The 20,858-nt window shown below is 48.6% G+C and overlaps 1 protein-coding gene across 1 annotated transcript in view; it reads right to left on the reverse strand.

Moving 5' to 3' along the window:
- Positions 1-20,858, reverse strand: part of LOC146193385 (MAM and LDL-receptor class A domain-containing protein 1-like) — a 131,061-nt gene that overhangs the window by 13,638 nt on the left and 96,565 nt on the right. The window contains exons 21-25 of the mRNA XM_084600535.1: positions 20,173-20,256; positions 19,676-19,759; positions 18,877-19,046; positions 1,435-1,508; positions 308-378 (exon numbers count right to left, since the gene is read on the reverse strand). Coding sequence (XP_084456661.1) covers positions 308-378; positions 1,435-1,508; positions 18,877-19,046; positions 19,676-19,759; positions 20,173-20,256 — 483 coding nt within the window. The remainder of the gene's footprint in view (positions 1-307; positions 379-1,434; positions 1,509-18,876; positions 19,047-19,675; positions 19,760-20,172; positions 20,257-20,858) is intronic.

The following is a 20,858-nucleotide window of genomic DNA, read 5'->3' on the forward strand; positions in this document are numbered from 1 at the left end:
GCTAGTAATATTGCGGAAAACAACCCATGCTCTGAAAATGTTTGAGTGGCCCATATCTATTCCTTATAACCCAGACCGTAGAACAACGTTTGCAGAACGTACCATCTTTATCAATAGTAACCAGGCTGCGTTTTTTTTTTCTGGGGGGGGGGGGGGGGGGATAGGGGTCTCTACGTTAGATCTGTTCATTGCATCTGTGCTCTTATGAGTCACTTGTCAATCATCCTGATGCCGTCATTAGAAAAATAACAATCCTGCCTCCACCGGGAATCGAACGCCCCAGAGCGCTTTAACCAACTGCACACACCCAGGAGCGTGAAGCGCACATCATCATTCTCCTTGTATACCGTGAGGATGGTAGCAGCAATAATAATGATGCTGCAATTAGTGATAATGACAATGATGACAGTATTAATGATAGTTACGATAAATTTAGTTGATAATTTTAATGAGAGCAAACGTGATGCACAGTGTGCAGCAGGTACGCTCCGGCTTTCGCCTTTCTGCAGTGTAGATTACACAGTACCCTTGAATTTTTTTCTCGCTTGTATTATAAATCCAACACCAGTAGTGACTCCCAGAGAACCACAACTTGTTAATAAGTGAGGACAGGAGCTCGCCTTTACTTTGCATGGATTTACAGCTTCAGAAGTGAAACTAATTCTCTCTCCCCGACTGAGAAGACGAGCACGCAGCCTCGTTAGTTTTGGCGAAAACGGTACATTTTAAAGAATAAATATCGGATTGAAGGATTCCTGTATTTTGAATCCTTCCCGGTTTTTTCCGTTCTAGTGAATTAGATGTTCTTATCACAACAACAAAAAATGCGCAGGTATATTTTTCAAGGCTCGATTTCAAATATTTCCAGAATATCAAAAGTAGCCTGATTTTGTCAAAAGTATCGGCAATTTCTGTGTCCTCGGGATCTCAGGAAGAGCCGCAGTTGTTGAGGGAACGACCAAAGATTAATCCTGTGGTAATGAGGCCACTGTGGTTTCATTAAGCAGCTTTTCAACATATTGCCGCGAAGCATTGCAAAATTTATTTGTGCTGTTTTCAAGAGCCGCCAGCGCGCGGCCGTGCTTGTACCGTGGTTGTAGCTCATGGAACGGCCTTGCTCATGCTCACTGTCATGAGACGCACCTTTATCACATTTATTCTAGCGCAAGATGCAACGAGGTTGTTGCCGAGTGAATACAGCGAAGCACAACTGCTTCAGTGTTGTTCGAAACGTTTCCAAATTCCTTTGGCCGGTTATCTAGACGGTTGTTCAAGCACTTTAAATGGAGCACTGACGAATGCAACAGGCATTCATAGTCCGACGACCAACGAGCACGATGACTGCTTTCAACGCCGCTTATTTCTTTATTTTTTGTTGGCGCAAGTAAGCCCAATAAAGAAATTCAATGCAGCACTGGTCTCTTTGTTTCTCGCCTGAATGACCTTGTCAGCACTAGTGCTCGTGGCATCTGGTGGAGGTGTTGAAGCCAGTCAAGAGGACCATTATCCTGGAGACGCAACCAGCACAAGAGACACATCCTGTCATGTTGGTGGAGCCTTGTGGTCCCCGCCCCCCCCCCCCCCCCCCAGTTCCACGGCTAGCCAGATGAAGATGAGGAGGAATGGTTTGACCTCTTCAACCGTGTGGCAAGATTGAACGCGTGCAACAAGTCACACATTTGAGGGAAGTCTATTTGCACCTCAAGGATCTGCGCGAGTGTGGTTCGAAAACCATGAGATTTTTCTCAAGGATTGGGACATATTTAAGGAAGACCTTCTGATGCTTTCTCAAGTGTCTTCCAGAAAAAAAGAGCGGAATTGCTTCTCCAAATCAAGATTCAGGTCCCAAATGTGTCCGTCCTAAAATTAGGCTAAATAAATGAAGAGCCTATTCCGCCGCTCAGACCCCGAATGACTGAGCAAAACAAAGTGAATTTCTTATCAGAGACGTCAAAAATGTACTTTTCTATGCCTTGCGAAAAACCCACCCCAAACCGTCGCCAGATTCAAAAGAGAAGGTTCCTCAGTAAAGCGGACCCTACACGCGGTGGCTCGACATTGCAACCGTGGCCTCTTAGCCCAGGCAGGGGGGGGGGGGGGGGGGGGCGCCGCTGCACCTGCGCCGGAACGCTGCCCGAGAAAGCAGTCCAGACACCGCGCTCCCAATCGGCGAAAATGACCCCCAGTTTATTCTCGCACTCCGCTTTTATACACTTGCGCCGCAGATCCACTATCGCAGTCGCAGCTGCCAGCCAAGCCAAGCCAAGCCGAAACAGATGATAACAGCACATCCCCCTTTCAAGCACTATTAACTTTACATGCATACACTTCAAAATAACATTGGAACACACCCAAGAAAACAAGACAGAACACAGTCACTCCAAGCATCAGTCGTCCACGCCCAGCCTTATGGGTTTGCGAACAACTCTGCCAAATCTGGTCGCAGTTACAATTCTAGCTTGAGAATTGCCACCGTCAGTCTCCGTCTGAGTTAGAGGCACCAAAGCTTCCGGAGCTTCGTCAAATTGGTTGTCTACTCCAGTTACCAATCCGGCCCTACTGGGCTGTTCCTGACTATCCGGAAATTCGTAGTTCCCACTATCTACGCGGTCTTTTGGGAGACGGTTAAGCATTCTCCTGTTTCGACGGACTTCAACCCCGTTTTCCGTTTGAACACGGTATGAACGCGGCTGTGGTGCTGCTCCGAGCACTGTACCTTTGGTACGGAGATCATTCACCCACACCACATCACCTGCTTCCAGCTTTGGGAGATTTTTAGACCGGTGACGTCGGTCGAAGTGGCGGCTTTGCTCCTTTCTGACTTTACGGTCCTTGGCTGCCGCTTCTTGCAGACAGCATTGTCCCGGATTGCGGTGCGAAGGCAGCATTGGGACTCTCGTCCTAAGCCTTCTACCCATCAGTATCTCCGCTGGGATGACGTTCAAAACACCAGGCGTGGCCCTATAAGCCAGCAAGGCTAAATAAGGGTCGTCCGATTTTAGAATGGGATCCTTAACCTTCTTTACCATACGTTCGACTTCCCCGTATCCCCGGGGGTGCCTCGGACTCGAGGTGACATGACGGAAGCCATACAGTTTTGCAAATTTCTCGAACTCGGCACTGACAAATTGGGGACCATTGTCGGTCACCACACACTTGGGAATGCCATGTCTCGCAAAAATGCTTTTCATTCGGCTTATCACGGTAGCAGACTTTGTTGACGGAAGAATGGCAATCTCTGGGTGTCGCGAAAGATAGTCTACTACGACAAGATATTGCCGTCCCTGAATTTGAAACAGATCGACCCCTACTCTCTCCCAAGGAAAAGAGAGCGTTGGCGATGCAATCATCTGTTCGATCTGTTCTGGCGTATGCATCGCGCAAACGCCGCACTGTTTCACGAATGACGCTATCTCAGTGCTAACTTCTAAGTCCCGGCCACCAGACAGAACCTTTAGCCACACTGCGGCATCGCGAGATGCCTTGCTGACCGTCATGCAGTTTGCTTAGCGCTTCCTTGCGAAGGGTCTGAGGAATGATAAGCCTCATACCTTTGAGCAGAAACCCGTTCACCAATGTAATGCATGCACGTTCCTGCCAGTATGGCAGAAGATAACAGGGAACATTTTGTTTCCTGGGCCACTCTTTTTTGCACACTGTGCGCAAGCTTCGACAAACTTCGTCTTTTGCTTGACCTTCTTTTACTCTTTTCAAGAAATCGTCGCCTGTTTCTAAACCCAGTAAACAAGCTTTCGAGTAAACGGTTACCTCTGAGACAGTTAAACAGCTTTCCACTTTCGTACGAGCTAACGGCGAACGTGAAAGTATCAGCAGTTGTTAGTGATTTGCCTGGTAGATATAATACAGAAAAACTGTATCACATCAAGCGCAGACGAAAACGTTGAATTCTTGGCGGCATAGCATCGATTGCCATGTGACCCAACAGCGACACCAATGGCTTGTGGTAAGTTTCAAAAACAACTTCCAGACCACGTATATACTCATCAAACCTTTCCGCTGCCCACGTCAACGCCAGCGCCTCCTTTTCGATCTGGGAGTACCGTTGCTCGGTTTTGGTGAGCGAACGAGAAGCGAATGCAACTGGTCTACGTTGCCCGTCTTTTTGCTTTTGAAACAAAACTGCTCCGAGACCGAAAGACGATGCGTCAGCTGAAAGAGTGGTTTGTAGCGAAGCGTCGTACAAAGCCATGCATTGCGCTGAACAAATGAGCTCTTTGAGTTCTTGGAACGCTTTTTCCTGATTGCTGTCCCAGACCCAGTCCCTATCCTTGTGCAAAAGAACACGCATGGGAGCAGTCACTTGGGCTAAATGTGGCAGGAAGCTGCCCAAATGATTCGCCATGCCCAAAATGCTTCTAAGCTCAGTAACGTTTCTGGGTGCTCTCAAATCTTTTATAGCACTGACTTTCGCTGGATCAGGATGAATACCTTCCTCATTCAGAATGTGACCCAAAAAACGCACTTGCCTAACCCCGAATAAGCATTTCTCTATGTTTAATGTCACATTTGCCGTTGCTAGGCGTGTGATCACGTTACTTAAACGCTCATCGTGTTGAGCTTTGCTTTCGCCAAACACTAGGACATCGTCCATGAGATTAACGACCCCCGGCAGCCACCTAGTATCTCAGACATTCTCTTTTGGAAGTACTCCGGAGCGGAGGTAGTTCCAAAGGGTAGTCGCGTGAAACAGTATCTACCGAAGGGTGTTATAAACGTGGTTAGCTCTTCCGAGTCTTTACTGAGTCGCACCTGGTGGACGCCTGAGTTGGCATCGAGCTTTGAAAACCATTTCCCTTCCGACAGTGACCCTAGAGCTTGATCCACATTTGGTAACGTAAATCGCTCTCAAACTACGCATTTGTTCAATTTAGTGAGGTCTACGCAAACTCTCAGGCCTCCTGAGGGCTTCACTACCGGAACTATTCCGGCGCACCATTCGGTGGGCCGATCCACTTTCCTGATTATGCATAAACGCTTCATGTTATCTATTTCGCGCTTCAGGGACTCCCTCAGGGGAATTGGTACCCTGCGTGGAGCGCTTATGGCATGCGGGATAGCGCCAGCTTGTAGCCTGATGGTGTACTGCCCTGGCATCGTACCTAGACCGCGGAACATTTCTGCAAAACGCGTCTCGTACTGCAGGTTTCCCGACACGACCGCGTCTGCAAATTTCACGATACCTAAGACCTCAAGTGCAGGTAATCCTAAAAGGACGTCGCGTAACGGACTGACAACGTAGCATGTTTGACACACTGTTTTCTCTTTCCATGCGATCTCTGCTACGAATTTGCCTAGTACGTTAAGCTTACTGCCTCCTGCACCTTGCAAGATTTCATCGGTTTTTACCAGTCGGCACGGTAATCCCGGAAACGCTGATGGTAATACTGACACTTCAGCACCTGAGTCAACCATAGCAAAAATGGGCACAGAATTTATGCGCACCTGAACAAATCGCGCTTTTCTGCATGCATCTATTGGTCCCACGAAAGTCTCTCCAGTTTCCTGGTTGACCGCTGAAACGCGTACCTTTCGTTGAGCGGAAGCCGTTGCTTTCTTCAAGCAGGCCTTTGCGAAATGTCCCTTCTTGCCACAGTGAAGACACTTGGCAGCTCTGGCTGGGCACATTGTCCTGGGGTGGGCGTCGCCACTGCAGAAAGGACACCGCACCTCCGGTGTTCGTTGCCCATGCTGCCGCACCTCCGGCTTTCGTTGCCCATGCAGACGTCCCTGTCATGCAGACGTCTGTTGAACCACCGCGTCCACATTGGGGTCCTGGTCCCGAATTTCCGGTGACTGATGGCTGTGTTGTCCTCGTAGAGTACTTTGCTGCTGTTGGACGCTTTCCTTTAAGCGAGCCTTCGACAGCGCCGAAGCCAGCGTGAGCTGAGAATCCATTTGCAAAGCTTTCGAGAGCTTTGCGTCGCGGAGCCCGACAACCAGTCTGTCTCGGAGCATCCGTTCTTTTAGTTCACCGTAGTCGCAACGTTCCGCCAAGCCGTGTAGCGCAGTGACGAACTGGTCTACCGACTCTTCTGGCATTTGTACGCGTCTGTGAAAACAGGCGCTTTCGTACACGATGTTCCTCTCTTTTACAAAGTGCCCGTCGAACTTCTTCTTTACGGTTTCATAGTTCTTGGCGTCTTCGTCAGACAGTGAAAACGTCTTGAATATGTCACGAGCTTGCCTCCCCATTGTGTACAACAGCGTGCGTACCTGAGCCTCCCCGGAGCATTCGTTGAGTCCCGTTGCATATCGGAAGTCGTCGAAATGTTCGATCCACGCCGGCCACTCTGATGTGCGGTCAAAGGCCAGCGGTGGCGGTTGCTGCAGTCCATGCAGCCGCATTGAAGTCGTCTTCGACATCGTGGATGGAAGGTGCTTGGCTCAGTGGGAAGATTCTTGACCCTCTGACATCATGTCGTAGATGGCCACTTCTGACACCATGTCGTGCTAGCCCAGGCAGGGGGGGGGGGGCGCCGCTGTACCCGCGCCGGAACGCTGCCCGAGAAAGCAGTCCAGACACCGCGCTCCCAAGCGACGAAAATGACCCCTAGTTTATTCTCGCACTCCGCTTTTATACACTTGCGCTGCAGATCCACTATCGCAGTCGCAGCTGGCAGCCAAGCCAAACCAAGCCGAAACAGATGATAACAGCACAGATGTGTTATCTGCAATAAACTGCGGCTCTAAGAGTCTAAATTCGTGAAGTCCTCGGGGAATAATTGCTTCGAATCCTGCCGTTTCCAGGTTTCGTCGCTCACGGATGTTATAAGTGAGGAGTCCAGCAAGCATTGGGCGTTGATCAAGTGACAACTTTTGCGCACAATGCCACAGCAATGAGCTATGCTGCCACGTTAAGCCGTACTGCGCTACTAAGAGACCATTTAAGCCTCCTTGACGCGAGCAAATTCCTCCTGAACTCCGGCCCTTGGCCCGACCGCCAAGACTATCAGCAAAGCTCAGGCCCCAGGGAATGCGATTCGAGGAGAAATAACAACCGCCTACTCTGCTTCTATAGCAGAGAAGCAGGTCGCATTCTCCAGCGCGGCCCTTAGAGATAATTTCGCCTGCATGAGTTCGCTATCTACGCCTCTCAACCCGCCCTGGAATGCGACTAAAGGTAATCGACGACTCCCTGCGGAGAGGAGAGCTCGCACCTCCAAGCCGTCTGTCACGTTCCCCTTCACCGTTCACGTCCCGATTTGTATAGCCGTCCAGAATTCTGTGCGAAGTTACCCTCGCCTCCTCGGGGTAACTCACGAGAGCAACATTTGCAGGTGAGCTTGCTTCACGGAGAAAAAACGAAGATCATTCATCGTCGTCGACGAAGGAAAACATCCTCGACGATGACGCGCCAAGACTTCAGCGATGCTAGCGCACAGCGAACTCACAACAGCTTGCCTAAGCCAGGACTTCAGTACACGTCGAAACCGAGGACGGACACCGAGACCAAATGTAACGCAAAAACGCGCACAAGTGACCTTGAAGCAGCAGTCGACAGTCGCACGGTTTCTGCGTTAGTACGAAAAGAAGCCGACTACTCAGTAAGGAGTGGACCGTTCGCCTTCCAGCTGAGGAATGTAACGACCACTTGGGATGGCCAGCTGATCCGCATATCTGGTGGTAACTTCGTCATGCCGTCCTGATAATGCACCGCGGCTTGAACAGCATAATGAAGAAGGATGTTAACACCCTTTCTTCATTGACGTAACATTGGACCGTCTATGCAAAGCAAAGTATTTTTCATCAATAAATCTGAAAAGCAGCTACAGGCTAGTTGAGGTTGTCGGAGGCGACTACGAAAAGACCGCGTTCATCACACCAGTGACCTTTTGGAATTCAACGTGGTGCCATCTCGTTTCTGCTGCACGCCAGCGACGTTGCAAAAAGTAATTAATAATGTGCTAGCAGCCTTGAAGTGGCAGATATGTCCAGTATATTTGGAAGACGTCGTTGTCTTTTCTGCGAACTCTGAAGACCACCTGCAAAGGCTTCGCACACTGCTCGATGAAATCAAGTCGTCAGGGCTAACATTGAAATCAGTGGAGAGCCCCTTCGCTTGCAAAGAGCTGTTGTTCGTGGGCCAAATCGTAAGCAAGGACGAAGATCGTTCAGGGCCAAACAAAAAAGCTGCATTCGCGCAGTTTCCACAGCCAAATGACAAGAATTCAGTGTGCCGATTCCTTGGACTCGGCGCATAATATTGGCCATTTGGGAGTAACTTTTCCAGTATCTCCAAGCGCTTGAGGCCGCACACAAAAAGGCTGACGTGCAATGTTAATGGAAAGAGCTACCAATGGAAGCCTCCGTGCAACTTAAGTGCTGCCTACAGCCTCTTCCTATCCTCGGGTACTTAGATGAAAGCGCCCAGACTGAAATTCATACCGACTCAACCAGCGTGGGCTCAAACGCGGTCCTTGTTCAGAGAAGTGCCTGTGTGGAAAACGTTATTGCTTACGACAGCAGGTCCCCCTCGAAAGCCGAAGCCAACTACTCGATGACCTAAAAAGAGTGCCTCGCGATTAACAAGGCCACGTCGAAGTTTTGTCCTTCAGTTCAGTTCAGTCGTGCAGTCGTGTCCGACTCTTCGTGGCCCTATGGACCATATCACGCCAAGCTTCCCGGTCTACGATTGAAGGTAGTTACCGATCACCATGGAGCTCTGCTGTCTCGCTAAATTCGAAAGACCACACCGGCCACTAAGCTCGATGGAGCTTATGTCTTCAGGAATTCGACATCGCAGTTGTCAACAAGTCTGGCCGCAAGAACTCGTACGCAGACTGCTTCTCACACGCCCCCGTTAACGTGCTGCCGAAACCGCCGCCGAAAGAAGGTGACGAAGACGCTTTCGTGGGACCGCGGTAAGCGCTAGCGGTTTTGTATAGCAGCAGCACTCGCATTCTGAGTTGAGAGACCCCCCCCCCCCATAGCGGATTACCTAGAAGGAAAGACCGGTTCTCCTCCCGCTGTGTACAGCAATCATATGTCATAGTTCGCCTTGGACAATGATACCCCCGCAAAGAACTTCGCACCCAACAGGACAGCGCAGCTTCTTGTTGTGCCAAAGAACCTCGGGCAGGGAATTCTGCAGGTGCTTTACAATGAGCCGACAATAGGGCATCTCGAGATTGTGCGCACATAGCACAAGATCCAGAAGAACTAATAGACACTTTTGCCTGCGGCCACTGCTTATTACTTGAAAGCATGCCGTGAGTGCTAGCAACGGCAGGCAGCACCTATGAGACCTGCTGGGCTACAGAACTTGGATCAACACACATGGATGGACCTCCTCGCTCGACCGCTCGACCAAACCAAGATTGCGGCTGGAGGCTGTAGCCGCGGTGGTCCCAGACTATCCAAGCAGTTTCGCATATTGTGTATTGATTACTTGTAATAAAATATATATATATTTTTAAATTTTGCAATTACTGTCACATTTTCAAACAGTTTCGGTTAATTCAATTATTTTTCTAATGGATTAGACATAATCAATTACTTTTTCCACAAGCAAAACATCGGGCCTCTCGCCCGAGACAAGTGACTACGACAAGCTGTTCGACTGTGCAACGGATATGGCTACCTGATCATGCACGCCGTTGCCGGACGACGTCTACCATGGCAGCTCTACCGTGGAAGGATGATTTCAAGACGTCCACCATCCTTTGGCTAAAGTATTGATTCTGACTGATTTTTTTTTGTTTATTTCACACCAGAATCTGTGCTTGATGTTCCCAAGACAACACCGACGAGCAATTACTTTTAGGCTTTCAACGGCCTTTTGACAGCTCCAGCTAGCAAAGAAGTGTGGCGCTTCGTAGAGGACGTAGATACTCGTATCGAAGTATTACACATTTACGAGCGGGATGGAAGGTGCTTGCTCTCTGTTTACTTATTGATTGATACTGTGATCTCTTACAAGACTTTAGGAGGGTAAGCGCACAATAAAAAAATGCATGAATGCTGGAAACAACAAAAGGGAGATTCAAATGTTAGGAGAACAACAGCTGATGTAAAAATGAAACACAGGAATGCAGCTGTACAAAATATGCAAGAAAAAAAATGTGGTTTCTAAACACGTTTAACAAAGTTGTTTTATTGCATCATTCAGTTATTGTTACTACATGTCACTTTTAGTTCAAGTTTGATAAGCGAAACAATGTCAAATTGTTTTTTTAAATCTAGAAATCTGGCGTCAGCCTGCGTTCCTTCATTGTCTGCCTGCGTAAAGTCGCATAGTGGTGACCTGGGGGCAGTGGAAAAGCCTCAATTAAAGCAGTGGTGTGCACAAATTAGAAACTCGCTTTGTTCAAGACAGTCCGCAACATGCTTATGAATAATGTGTTCTAAGACTTTGCATGCTTTGTGGATCAGTGTTGTCGGATCGTAATTTAGAAAAGATACTCGGTATCCAGTTTTATAAATAAGTGCATTTTGGGCCAGTCTGCAGACATCTAAGAATGAGCCTTAGTTTAATAACTTCTTGAACAAGACGCACAAATACTTGGAACACTACTCGGCATAACGCTTCATAACCGCAGTGGAAATTTCATTTGGTCCTGGCTAATATTATGACAAGTTTCTAGAATAAATTTGGAAGCAACTGTCTTGAAAATTTCCGGAATTGAGGGCTAAATTCTTGGAAAAGGAAATGAGCCGTCATCCTGCGCAAATATCGATTTGAAATAATCGTTGAAAGCCGTGCGCAACAAAGTATCCTCTTGCTGAAGCATACCATGTATTTCAAGTGTTTCATGTAATCATCCGGCTGGAGCTTTGTTCTTCTAAGTTCACTCATGAAGTGTTCAATGAAAGAGGGTAGAGGAGTAGAAAATATCTTTCCTTGCTCAGTTTCGCTCTTTGGCTTTCTCTTTGTTCAGTTTCCTGAATTTTCATCAATGATTGTTTGGGAACAGCGCCCAACATGTCAATCAGCTGCAATTGAGAGTGGACTATTATAATTGAAATCAGCTAATTATTTTCGATAACGTGTATGTCTGAGTCGCTGTCATGTGAAACACTTCAAGGCGGACCGTAAGGGTTCGTCTAATTTTCTTACGACGAACAGTTTACATTTTCCAAAGCAAGAAAACACGTAGAATGACCATTTTACTGCTAAAAACAACTAGGGCGTAGAGCATCCCCAACTCTGTGGCCGGTATGTTTTCTTTTTATGGAGTACTTTAGACCTCCCCTACTTACGTAAAGTGTCCATAGTAAAAATATTAATACATTATTAACGAAACATGGTATCCGAACCATTTGTTTTTCGCTCCTCTCCTAGCAGAGAACTAGGTTTCTTTGTGAAAACAACAAAAAATATACAGGATAATTTTTTCAAGCACAATTTGAAACATGGATGAAACTGTAAAGCTGGCTTGCCTTTCGTCGAACTAATCGGCGTAGTATTTGTCGTCGGTTCCTCAGGACGTGCTGAAGTTGTTGGAGTGGATTTTGTGGTTGCTGCACGGAGATGTCTAATATTAGTGTCCAAGTATTGATCCAGAGAAATTCGCCAATGTAGATTCAGAAAGCAGTTTTCAATATATGTTCTATATTATTATAAACAGTTCACTATTTACTATTTAAAAAAACAACGAAGCATGGCGATTTATACTGCCGGAAACAACGCGTGAGTTGGACATTCTCTAATCAGTGACCCAAGAGCCCAACAAGAAATCTTTCGACTGGCCGAAAATGCCGCCGGCCAACTGAGGCGACGGTCCCAAACTTAGGGGTCGAACCCTCGAAGCGCTGTATATTCATTCCGCTAGACAAATAAACATTCTTTCTTTCACTCTCTCTCTCTCTCTCTCAGTAGCAAATTTCTCTTCTTTCTTTGAGGTTTCTCGTGCCTACATTAGCACAATGTCCATTGCAAAACATGAATATATGATTTAGGGACTCCTGCAATTTGAACCTGTTTCTCCATTTTGCACTAACAGTAAAGTACGTTTATTTCTGGAAGCAATAAAAAAAATCCATAGAAAACTTTATCAGGCACCACTTGAAGCACGGATGGATTTCAAAGCTTTGCTTGCCTTTCGTCGAAGGCATCGTGTTTTTTTTTATTGTCGGTACCTCAGGAACTGCTGAAGTTGTTGAGGGAGCGGATCTTATGGTTGCTGCACGGAGAGGAAGGAATGTTCGATATATTTTTATAATATTATGAACAGCTTACTATGTTTGTTGAAACTAAGCCGAAACCCGCAGCATGAGCTATTTATGCGGGTGGAAATAAGGCGTGCGTTGAATAATAAAAGTACCCCTTCACATTATAAAAAGAACATTATAAGAAGTCCTTCAGACCTACATTAGCGAAGCGTTCATTACAGAATAAATGAGAATATATGATTGAGGTGCTCTTGTAATGTCAATACGTTTTTTGGCTTTCTACCCTAGTAGTTAACTAGCTTCACATATCGAAAAAACAAAAAAATGCGCAGGACAATTTCTTCAAGCACCAGTTGAAGCATGGACTAAATTTCAAACCTGGCTCGCCTTTTGTCGATGGCATCAAAGTATTCGTTGTCGTCGGTTGCTCAGAAAGGGTCGCAGTTGTTGAAGGAGCAAATTCTGTGGTTGCTGCATGAAGAATGTCTATGATAAATGCCCAAATATTGACCCTGTAGAATATCATGCACTGTAGTAATCCACCAGTGGGGTTCCATGAAGCATGTTTTCAATATATTTTTATATCATTACAAACAATTCGCTAGTTTTCACATAACGAAAAACAAAAACACGTACCATGAGCAATTTACGCTGCTGTAAAGAACGCCTGCGTTCAGCATTCTCGACTCAGTAGAGGGTCGATTGCAAAAAATATTGTCACCAACACACGTAGCAAGTAGCACAACAACCGAGCTGGCCATTTTTAATCAAGCGAAACTCGAGCGAGACGAGGATGACGCTCAGCCACGCGCCAAGACATTCGGCCACTTGGTGGCACTAGAAGATGGGCAGCGGTGTGGCATTGCCCCCCTTCCAAGAGGCATCGACCCGATGCCGCAAACGTAAGGGAGCAATAGAAAAGCGGGGCAAGTTATACGGGAGTCTCCTGCTCTGGTTTAAACCCTAAAATTGTTTAACGACTGTAATAAGGCTTCATTCTGGCGACGTGAACTATTTCAGACTTCAGATGCCGAGAGGAGCGGACAGTGCCTTGTGGTAACACCTCGTAGTTCACCGCGCTGAGGCGACGGAGCCCCTCGTAGGGTCCAAAGTAACGGCACAGAAGCTTTTCAGAGCGCCCTCGCAACCGTATTGGGCTCCAAACCCAGACTTGATCGCCGGGTGTGTAAGTCACCTCTCGGTGTCGCAGGTTGTAGCGCTGGGCGTCGTGTACTTGTTGGTGCCGAATTCGCTGTCGGGCAAGTTGGTGTGCAGCTTCTGCGTCACGAATAAATTGGTCAGCCCCCACGACAGTGGAGGGAGCAGAATCCGGAAGAAGCATGGCATCCAGCATAGTCAAAGGTTCGCGTCCATGGACCAAATGAAACGGAGTGAAGCGCGTGGTTTCCTGAAGCGCAGTGTTGTATGCGAACGTGATGTACGGCAGAATTCGGTCCCAGTTCCCATGATCGTCGTCTACATACATAGAAATCATGTCGGCAATTGTCTTGTTAAGCCGCTCAGTTAGTCCATTAGTTTGAGGATGATAGGCAGTTGTTTTGCGGTGGGTGGTGCCACTGAGTCGAAGGACCTCGCTCGTGAGTGCCGACGTAAACGAGGTTCCCCTGTCAGTTAAGACGACTGTTGGGGCGCCGTGACGGAGTACAATGTTATGAATGAAGAAATGCGCAACTTCCTCTGCGGTACCACGGGGAATGGCTTTGGTCTCACAGTAGCGGCTGAGATAGTCAATGGCAACCGCTATATACCTGTTACCCATTGAGGACTTCGGGAATGGGCCCAGTAAGTCCATGCTTACCTGTTGAAATGGGAATTTCGGGGGATCGATAGGCTGCAGGAGGCCAGCTTCTTTAATGGGTGGTGTGTTCCGCCGCTGGCACTCACGGCAGGTACGGACGTAGCGGTGCACAACGGCAGCTAGCATGGGCCAGCAGTACTTTCGGCGTATCCGTGCCAATGTGCGAGAAAAACAGAGATGGCCGGAAGAAAGGTCATCGTGGCACGCACGAAGAACTTCGTCATGAAGCGTGGTGGGTATTACTAGCAGATAAACAGTTTCTGTTGGACCGTAGTTCTTCTTGTAGAGCACACCATCGCACAAGCAAAATGACGATAGTCCGCGCCTGAAGAGCTGAGGAGGAGATGACCCGGTTCCTTTGAGGTATTCGATGAGGGGCAAAAGTTCAGATTCGGCCCGCTGCTTTCGGGCTAACGTGGACGACGTGATAACACCGAGTAAAGCGGTATCGTCGTCGCAGCCGTCCGTGTGGCAGGGAGTAGGGGCGCGGGACAGACAGTCAGCATCACTGTGTTTCTTGCCGGACTTGTGCACGATAGTAACGTCAAATTCTTGCAACCGAAGGCTCCATCGAGCAAGCCGACCCGAAGGATCTTTCAGGTTTGCCAGCCAACACAGTGAGTGATGGTCGCTCACGACACGAAACGGACGACCGTAGAAGTACGGACGAAATTTCATGACTGCCCACACAACAGCGAGGCACTCCTTTTCCGTAGTTGAATAGTTAACTTCAGAACGGGACAAAGTGCGACTGGCGTAAGCAATGACGCGTTCTGCACCGTCCTGCCACTGAACAAGGACCGCACCGAGGCCAATGTTACTGGCATCCGTGTGCAGTTCCGTGTCAGCCTCATCGTCGAAGTGGCCAAGTATAGGTGTACATTGGAGACGGGACTTGAGTTCCGCGAAGGCTTGTTCTTGGTCGGGGCCCCAAACGAACGGTTCGGCGTCTTTTGTCAGGCGCGTCAGAGGCTCAGCGATCTTGGAGAAATTGTGAACAAAGCGACGATAGTACACGCAGAGGCCGAGAAATCGACGCAAGCTTCGTTTATCTTCTGGTTTGGGGAATGAAGCGACAGCGGCCGTCTTTTCTGGGTCTGGGCTAACACCCCGAGCGCTGACAATGTGGCCGAGAAATTTCAGCTCATTAAAAGCGAAGTGGCACTTTTCGGGCTTTAGAGAAAGACCAGCAGATCGGATGGCCTCGAAAACAGCGCGCAAACGCTTCAGGTGCTCGTCGAACGTGTCCGAGAAAATTACAACGTCGTCGAGATATACGAGGCATGACTGCCACTTCAGGCCAGAGAGTACGGTGTCCATCATTCGTTGAAATATAGCAGGGGCCGAGCACAGGCCAAACGGAAGCACTTTAAACTCATACAAACCGTCCGGCGTAATAAAAGCGGTCTTCTCACGGTCTCGCTCATCAACCTCTATTTGCCAATATCCACTGCGGAGGTCAAGGGACGAAAAGTAAGTGGCATGGCGAAGGCGATCGAGGGAGTCGTCTATGCGCGGCAGGGGGTACACATCCTTTTTCGTGACGTTGTTGAGGCATCTATAATCAACGCGGAACCTCAAGGTTCCATCCTCTTCGCGACAAGGACAACAGGCGAAGCCCACGGGCTCGTCGACGGCTGGATAATATCGTCTTGGAGCATTTCTGTTACTTGGCGGCGGATGGCGTCACGTTCTTTTGAAGACACCCGGTAAGGACGCTGGCATAGTGGACGTTGGTCGTCGGCAACTATAATTCGGTGCTTCGTTAGTGGCGTCTGTCGGACCTTGGAGGTTGATGCAAAACAATCGCGGAACGAATTGATTAGATTCTCTATGCAACGTTTCTGACTGGGCAAGAGGTGTGAGTTCAAATCGGTCTGAATGGCTGTAGACGTCGCATTGTCGAGGTCTGACGTGTTCGATAAAGCGTACTGGCCTGTCCATTCTCCAAGTTCTTCAAAATAAGCGACCATCGTGTTCGCCGTCAAATGTTGGGGATCACACGTGAAGTTTGTCACTAACACTTCGGCTTGCCCACGGACAAGTTCGACAAGGCCCCGAGCTACACAAACTTGTCGAGTGAGAAGCAGTGACATGTTAGCTTCGGCAATGCCACGCGTATTGGTGCTGTGATCGCATTTGACTGTGACGAACTTGCTCGCTCTCGGAGGGATTGTTACGTGGTCGTCAGAGACGCGCAACATCGTTTTCCGGAAGTCCGTGTTGCTACCAACGGCTCGCTTGGTTGGAAACGATACTGTGAGCTGCTCCCGAAGGTCTATAACAGCACCATACTCTTGCAGAAAATCCATGCCTAGAATCAGATCTTTACAGCAGTCTTTTAATACGGCAAAGGTGCCAGTGAAAGTAAGACCGCAGATCTCTATGCGGCAAGTGCACATGCCAATCGGCGTCATGACATGGCCACCGGCAGTGCGCATCATTGGCCCAGACCAAGGCGTCAGAACCTTATGGAGTGTCGTTGCTAGCTGGCTGCTCATGACGGAAAAATCGGCGCCAGTATCCCCAAGTGCGGTCACATCCCAACTGTCGGCGGTTACAAAACTTTCCCCGGAAACAATGCGTTCGCAGCACGTCGGTAAGTTCGTCGGATCGGGTCGTCGCCGCTCGGGCCGTCGAGTCAAATCGTCGGGTGGAGGCTGTTTATTCTGAGCCGTAGCGGCAGCCTCACCCCCGGAGGTCGCCGTGTTTAGTTTTCCCGGTGAGGGGACGTGCCTCTGAATTGCCCAGAGGAGGAGTATCGACTGGGTCACCCAGAACGCTTCGGGGATGACGATCGCGGCTGCCGTTGCTGTGACGTCGGGTGCATCTCGTTAGCAGCCAGGTATTCCTCAATCTCCTGTGGTCTTTCTCCATAGCGAGGTCGAGGCACGTTCGGTGGAAATCCTCTTAAGCCCATTCTCCGGTATGGGCAATTGCGTAGAATGTGGCCAGGCTCGCCACAGTGATAAAAGAGTGGCCGTCTGTTGGGTGTGCGTCACAAATGCGCCTTGCTGATGGCGGGACGCTGGTCTTGCTGTGGCTCGACGGGGAGCAGATCTTGTTGCTGCTCGACGGGACGCAAGTAGCGAGGCGGTGGTCCGGCAACGGGGCGGAATGAATGTGGCTCGGGGGCAGGTCGACGTAGGACATCACTATACGTCATAATGCATGGCTCTGATTGTGGTGCTGGTGGTGGCAGCACCGCTCGCCGGATTTCATCACGAATGATGTCTCCGGTAGAATAATTCACTGAAGGTGGTGCATTCAAGTGGAGCTTCTGCAGTTCTTCGCCAATTATGCTCCTCACAAGCTCCCGCAATGCCTCGTCCCTAGCTGCTGGCATGGACGCGCAGTAGGGTGTGGCCGCTACGCTTGCCTGACGGCCATATTGGGTACAGCGTTCCTGCAGTGAACGTTCCATGCTCGTAGCTTCTCTCGCGAAATCTGCGACAGTTCTTGGAGGGTCACGAATGAGGCCAGCGAACAACTGTTCCTTCACCCCGTGCATGAGGTGCCGTACTTTCGTTGCCTCGGGCATTGTAGTGTCGGCCCGATTGAAAAGTCGCGTCATGTCCTCGACAAACATGGCCACGCTCTCATTTGACTGCTGAGACCTCGAACGTATTGCTATCTCTGCGTTTTCTTTGCGCGTACTCGAGCTGAACGTTGTTAGCAACTCACGGTGAAAGACGGCCCAGTTGAAGAAGGACGTCTCGTGGTTCTCAAACCACGTCTTGGCCGAGTCTTGCAGCGCGAAGTACACATTAATTAGCTTCCGCTCGTCGTCCCATTGGTTGAATGCGGCCACACGGTCAAAAGTGGCCAACCAGTCTTCGACATCCTCGAACCGGTCACCGTGGAATGATGGCGGTGATCGAGGTGCGAGAAGGACGTACGGTGGGGCGTTGCTGGAATGCTGACTTGTCTGGCTGCCCGTCGTGGATGTCATGGTTCGTAGCGGGGTGGACAGTGGTTCAAACTCAGGTTGTAGGGCTCGGAGGCGACGGCTGGCTTTATGGACAGGAGTCACGTCCACGCGTTGATGAGCAGCGTCACTGACGTCTTCGGGGGCAACGTACATGGGATCTTATCCTGCACAATCCACCAAATGTCACCAACACACGTAGCAAGTAGCACAACAACCGAGCTGGCCCTTTTTAATCAAGCGAAACTCGAGCGAGACGAGGATGACGCTCAGCCACGCGCCAAGACATTCGGCCACTTGGTGGCACTAGAAGATGGGCAGCGGTGTGGCAATATGAACCTATTGTTATAGACGAGAAAAAGAAGTGGTGGAGGTGGTAAGTACTTTCACTGCCAAAAATGTTGAGGTGGCAAACCCCACTCCTTTACATGGCACGAAGCAGCCCTTAGGGGGCCACGTTTACAGAGAAAAAGACAGCCCTATGTGATTCACGGCGTTGGTGATAAATTAACCTAGCGCTGCTCTGTAATGTAGGAGTAGAGCAGGCCGGGACAGTCTCATAGTATGACTTCGCTGTGGTTGGGGACAGAGGATGTGAGAAGGTAGGGCATGTGAGGAGGGCGTGAGGAGGACGTGAAGAAAGTCTCCCGGTTTCCCGCAGAGCTTACAGCAGTGCAGAAACTGATCTGGGTATCGGGCATGAAGGAGAATTGGGTAGGGAGCTGTAGGTGTCTGGAGTCGTCGCCAGTGGGAGGCCTCGGTTAGCGTTAGGCAAGGAGGCTGCGGTGCGCAAACACGCCGACTATCTCGGTAGTAGGTAAGGATATCTCTGAATGTAAGCAGGGCGGTGGCGAAGGTAGGAGCTAGGCTCACGCTGAGCCCACCGTCCGTTAAAGCGTATCTCATCATCATGTCATCAAGTCATCCTGTCACCAGCTTGTCACCAACTAACATTTGGTTGAAGATGCGGGGTACGTCAATCTCTTCTCATCCTCACCCGGAGCCGCGGTGCCCTGCTTCTGTGGAACGCTTCGCCAGGTTGTTCGTCAGTCTGCTTGACTAGACGCGACGTCGACGTTCCCCCAGCCCCGACTGTCCCCCGCTCCGAACCCAACACACGGCGAGCTGGAGGCCAGTCCGGAGGACCCCACCGATCCGAGGCGAAACCTATACATAGGGACACGAATATAGGACGTAACGACCTCTAGATTGACTAGAGGACCCAATCGACTCGAGACGCTGATCCCACCGACCCGAGACACCAACACATGTGAGCTCATCGCTCCCGCCCATGCCGTCTGCAGCGTATATGCAACTCCGGCGTTGGATTGTGACGACCTGTGGACTGCAAGCTTCCGGGACCATGCATCATCGAGGCGGCAACCATTGTCTTCATTCGCTTATCTTCACTCATCCAGTCACGCTCATCGTTTTGTTATGCACCTCATCGCCGTCTCAAATATTTATCCATGATCGGGGTGGTCGCTGGAGGTTCCACCTAGTGTTACGGACGAAGAGAAACAAACAGGCAATGTTATGGGTAGGAGCGCTCGCGGTAGGTCCGCCAACATACATTTCGCGTCACTGTCATCGGCTTTGGTCTTGCTCTGTCTACTTTCTTCACTGGCTTGCCGCCCGCGACAATATGATTGAGGTACTCTCGTAATCTTCGCCCATTCCTCGCTTTCTGCTGTATTAAACAACAAACTTGGTTTTTTAAATAACCACAAAAAATATGCACGATTAATTTTCAAGGCACCATTTGAAGTATGGATAGAATTCCAAATTTGGCTTGCCTTTTGTTGAAGTCACTGGCGTTGTCTGTGTCGTTGGTTCCTCAGAAATTGCCGCAGTTGTTGAGGAAGTGGGGGTTGTGGTTCCTGGGCGGAGAATGGCTGAGATAAATGACCAAGAACTGAGCTTGTGCTAATGCGCTCCTGTTGTTTCATAACGAAAATATTTAATTCATTTTCTATATTATAGTGTACAAATTATTATTTTTTATTGCAAGGAAAATAAACACGCAGCATAAGCTATTTATGCTGGTGGAAACAACGCATGTGCATTGAGCTTTTCCCACTCAGTGACCAATATATCTTCTTGACAAGAAACACTTCAGATGTCGATTGCAAGAAAATGAATATATCATTTAGCGACATTTGTAATTTGATCCCGTTTCTCGGGTTTTGCCTTTGCAGTGAACTGGCTTCATTCCTCGAAATAACAAGAAATGCATAAGACAAACTTTCAAGGCACCCCTTGAAGCATGGATGGAGTTGCAAAACTGGCTTGCCTTTCGTGAAAGGCATTGACGTCTTCTTTGTTGTCGGCTCCTCAGAAAGTGTCCCAGTTGTTGAAGGAGTGGGTGTTGTAGTTGCTGCGCGGAGAAGATCACATATAAATGCCTAAACACAAATCCTGTGCCTATGAGCCACTGTTGTTCCATGGAGCGGCTTTTGAATATATTTCTATATGATTACGACGAGTATACTATGTTCCATTGAAAGGAAAACAAAACCACGCAGCATGAGCGGTTTAAATTAAGCTGAAACCAATGCGTCCAGCGAACCTTAATTTTCACTCAGTGTCCAATATAAAACGCTCTTCGCTCATTATAAAATGCTCTTCAGGCCTAGTTTTGCAAAACGACCATTGCAGAAAAAAAAATATATATATATATATGTATATATATATATATATATATATATATATATATATATATATATATATATATATATATATATATATATATATATATATATATATATATATTTATATATATATATATATATTGTATTGAACTGTCCTAATTTTAAGCCTTTTTTTTGGGTTTTGCTTTTGTGATCTTGCTTCATTTATGCAACACTAAAAAGGCAGAGGACAAAGTTTGATGACACTTTCTAAAGTATGGCTCGAATCGTATAGCTATAGATTTCTTTTCGTCAAAAGGATCAGCATTTTCTCGGACATAGGTTGCTT

This window comes from Amblyomma maculatum, chromosome 4, assembly GCF_055883805.1.
Source record: "Amblyomma maculatum isolate TAMU_Amacu chromosome 4, ASM5588380v1, whole genome shotgun sequence".
Lineage (NCBI taxonomy): Eukaryota > Metazoa > Arthropoda > Arachnida > Ixodida > Ixodidae > Amblyomma > Amblyomma maculatum.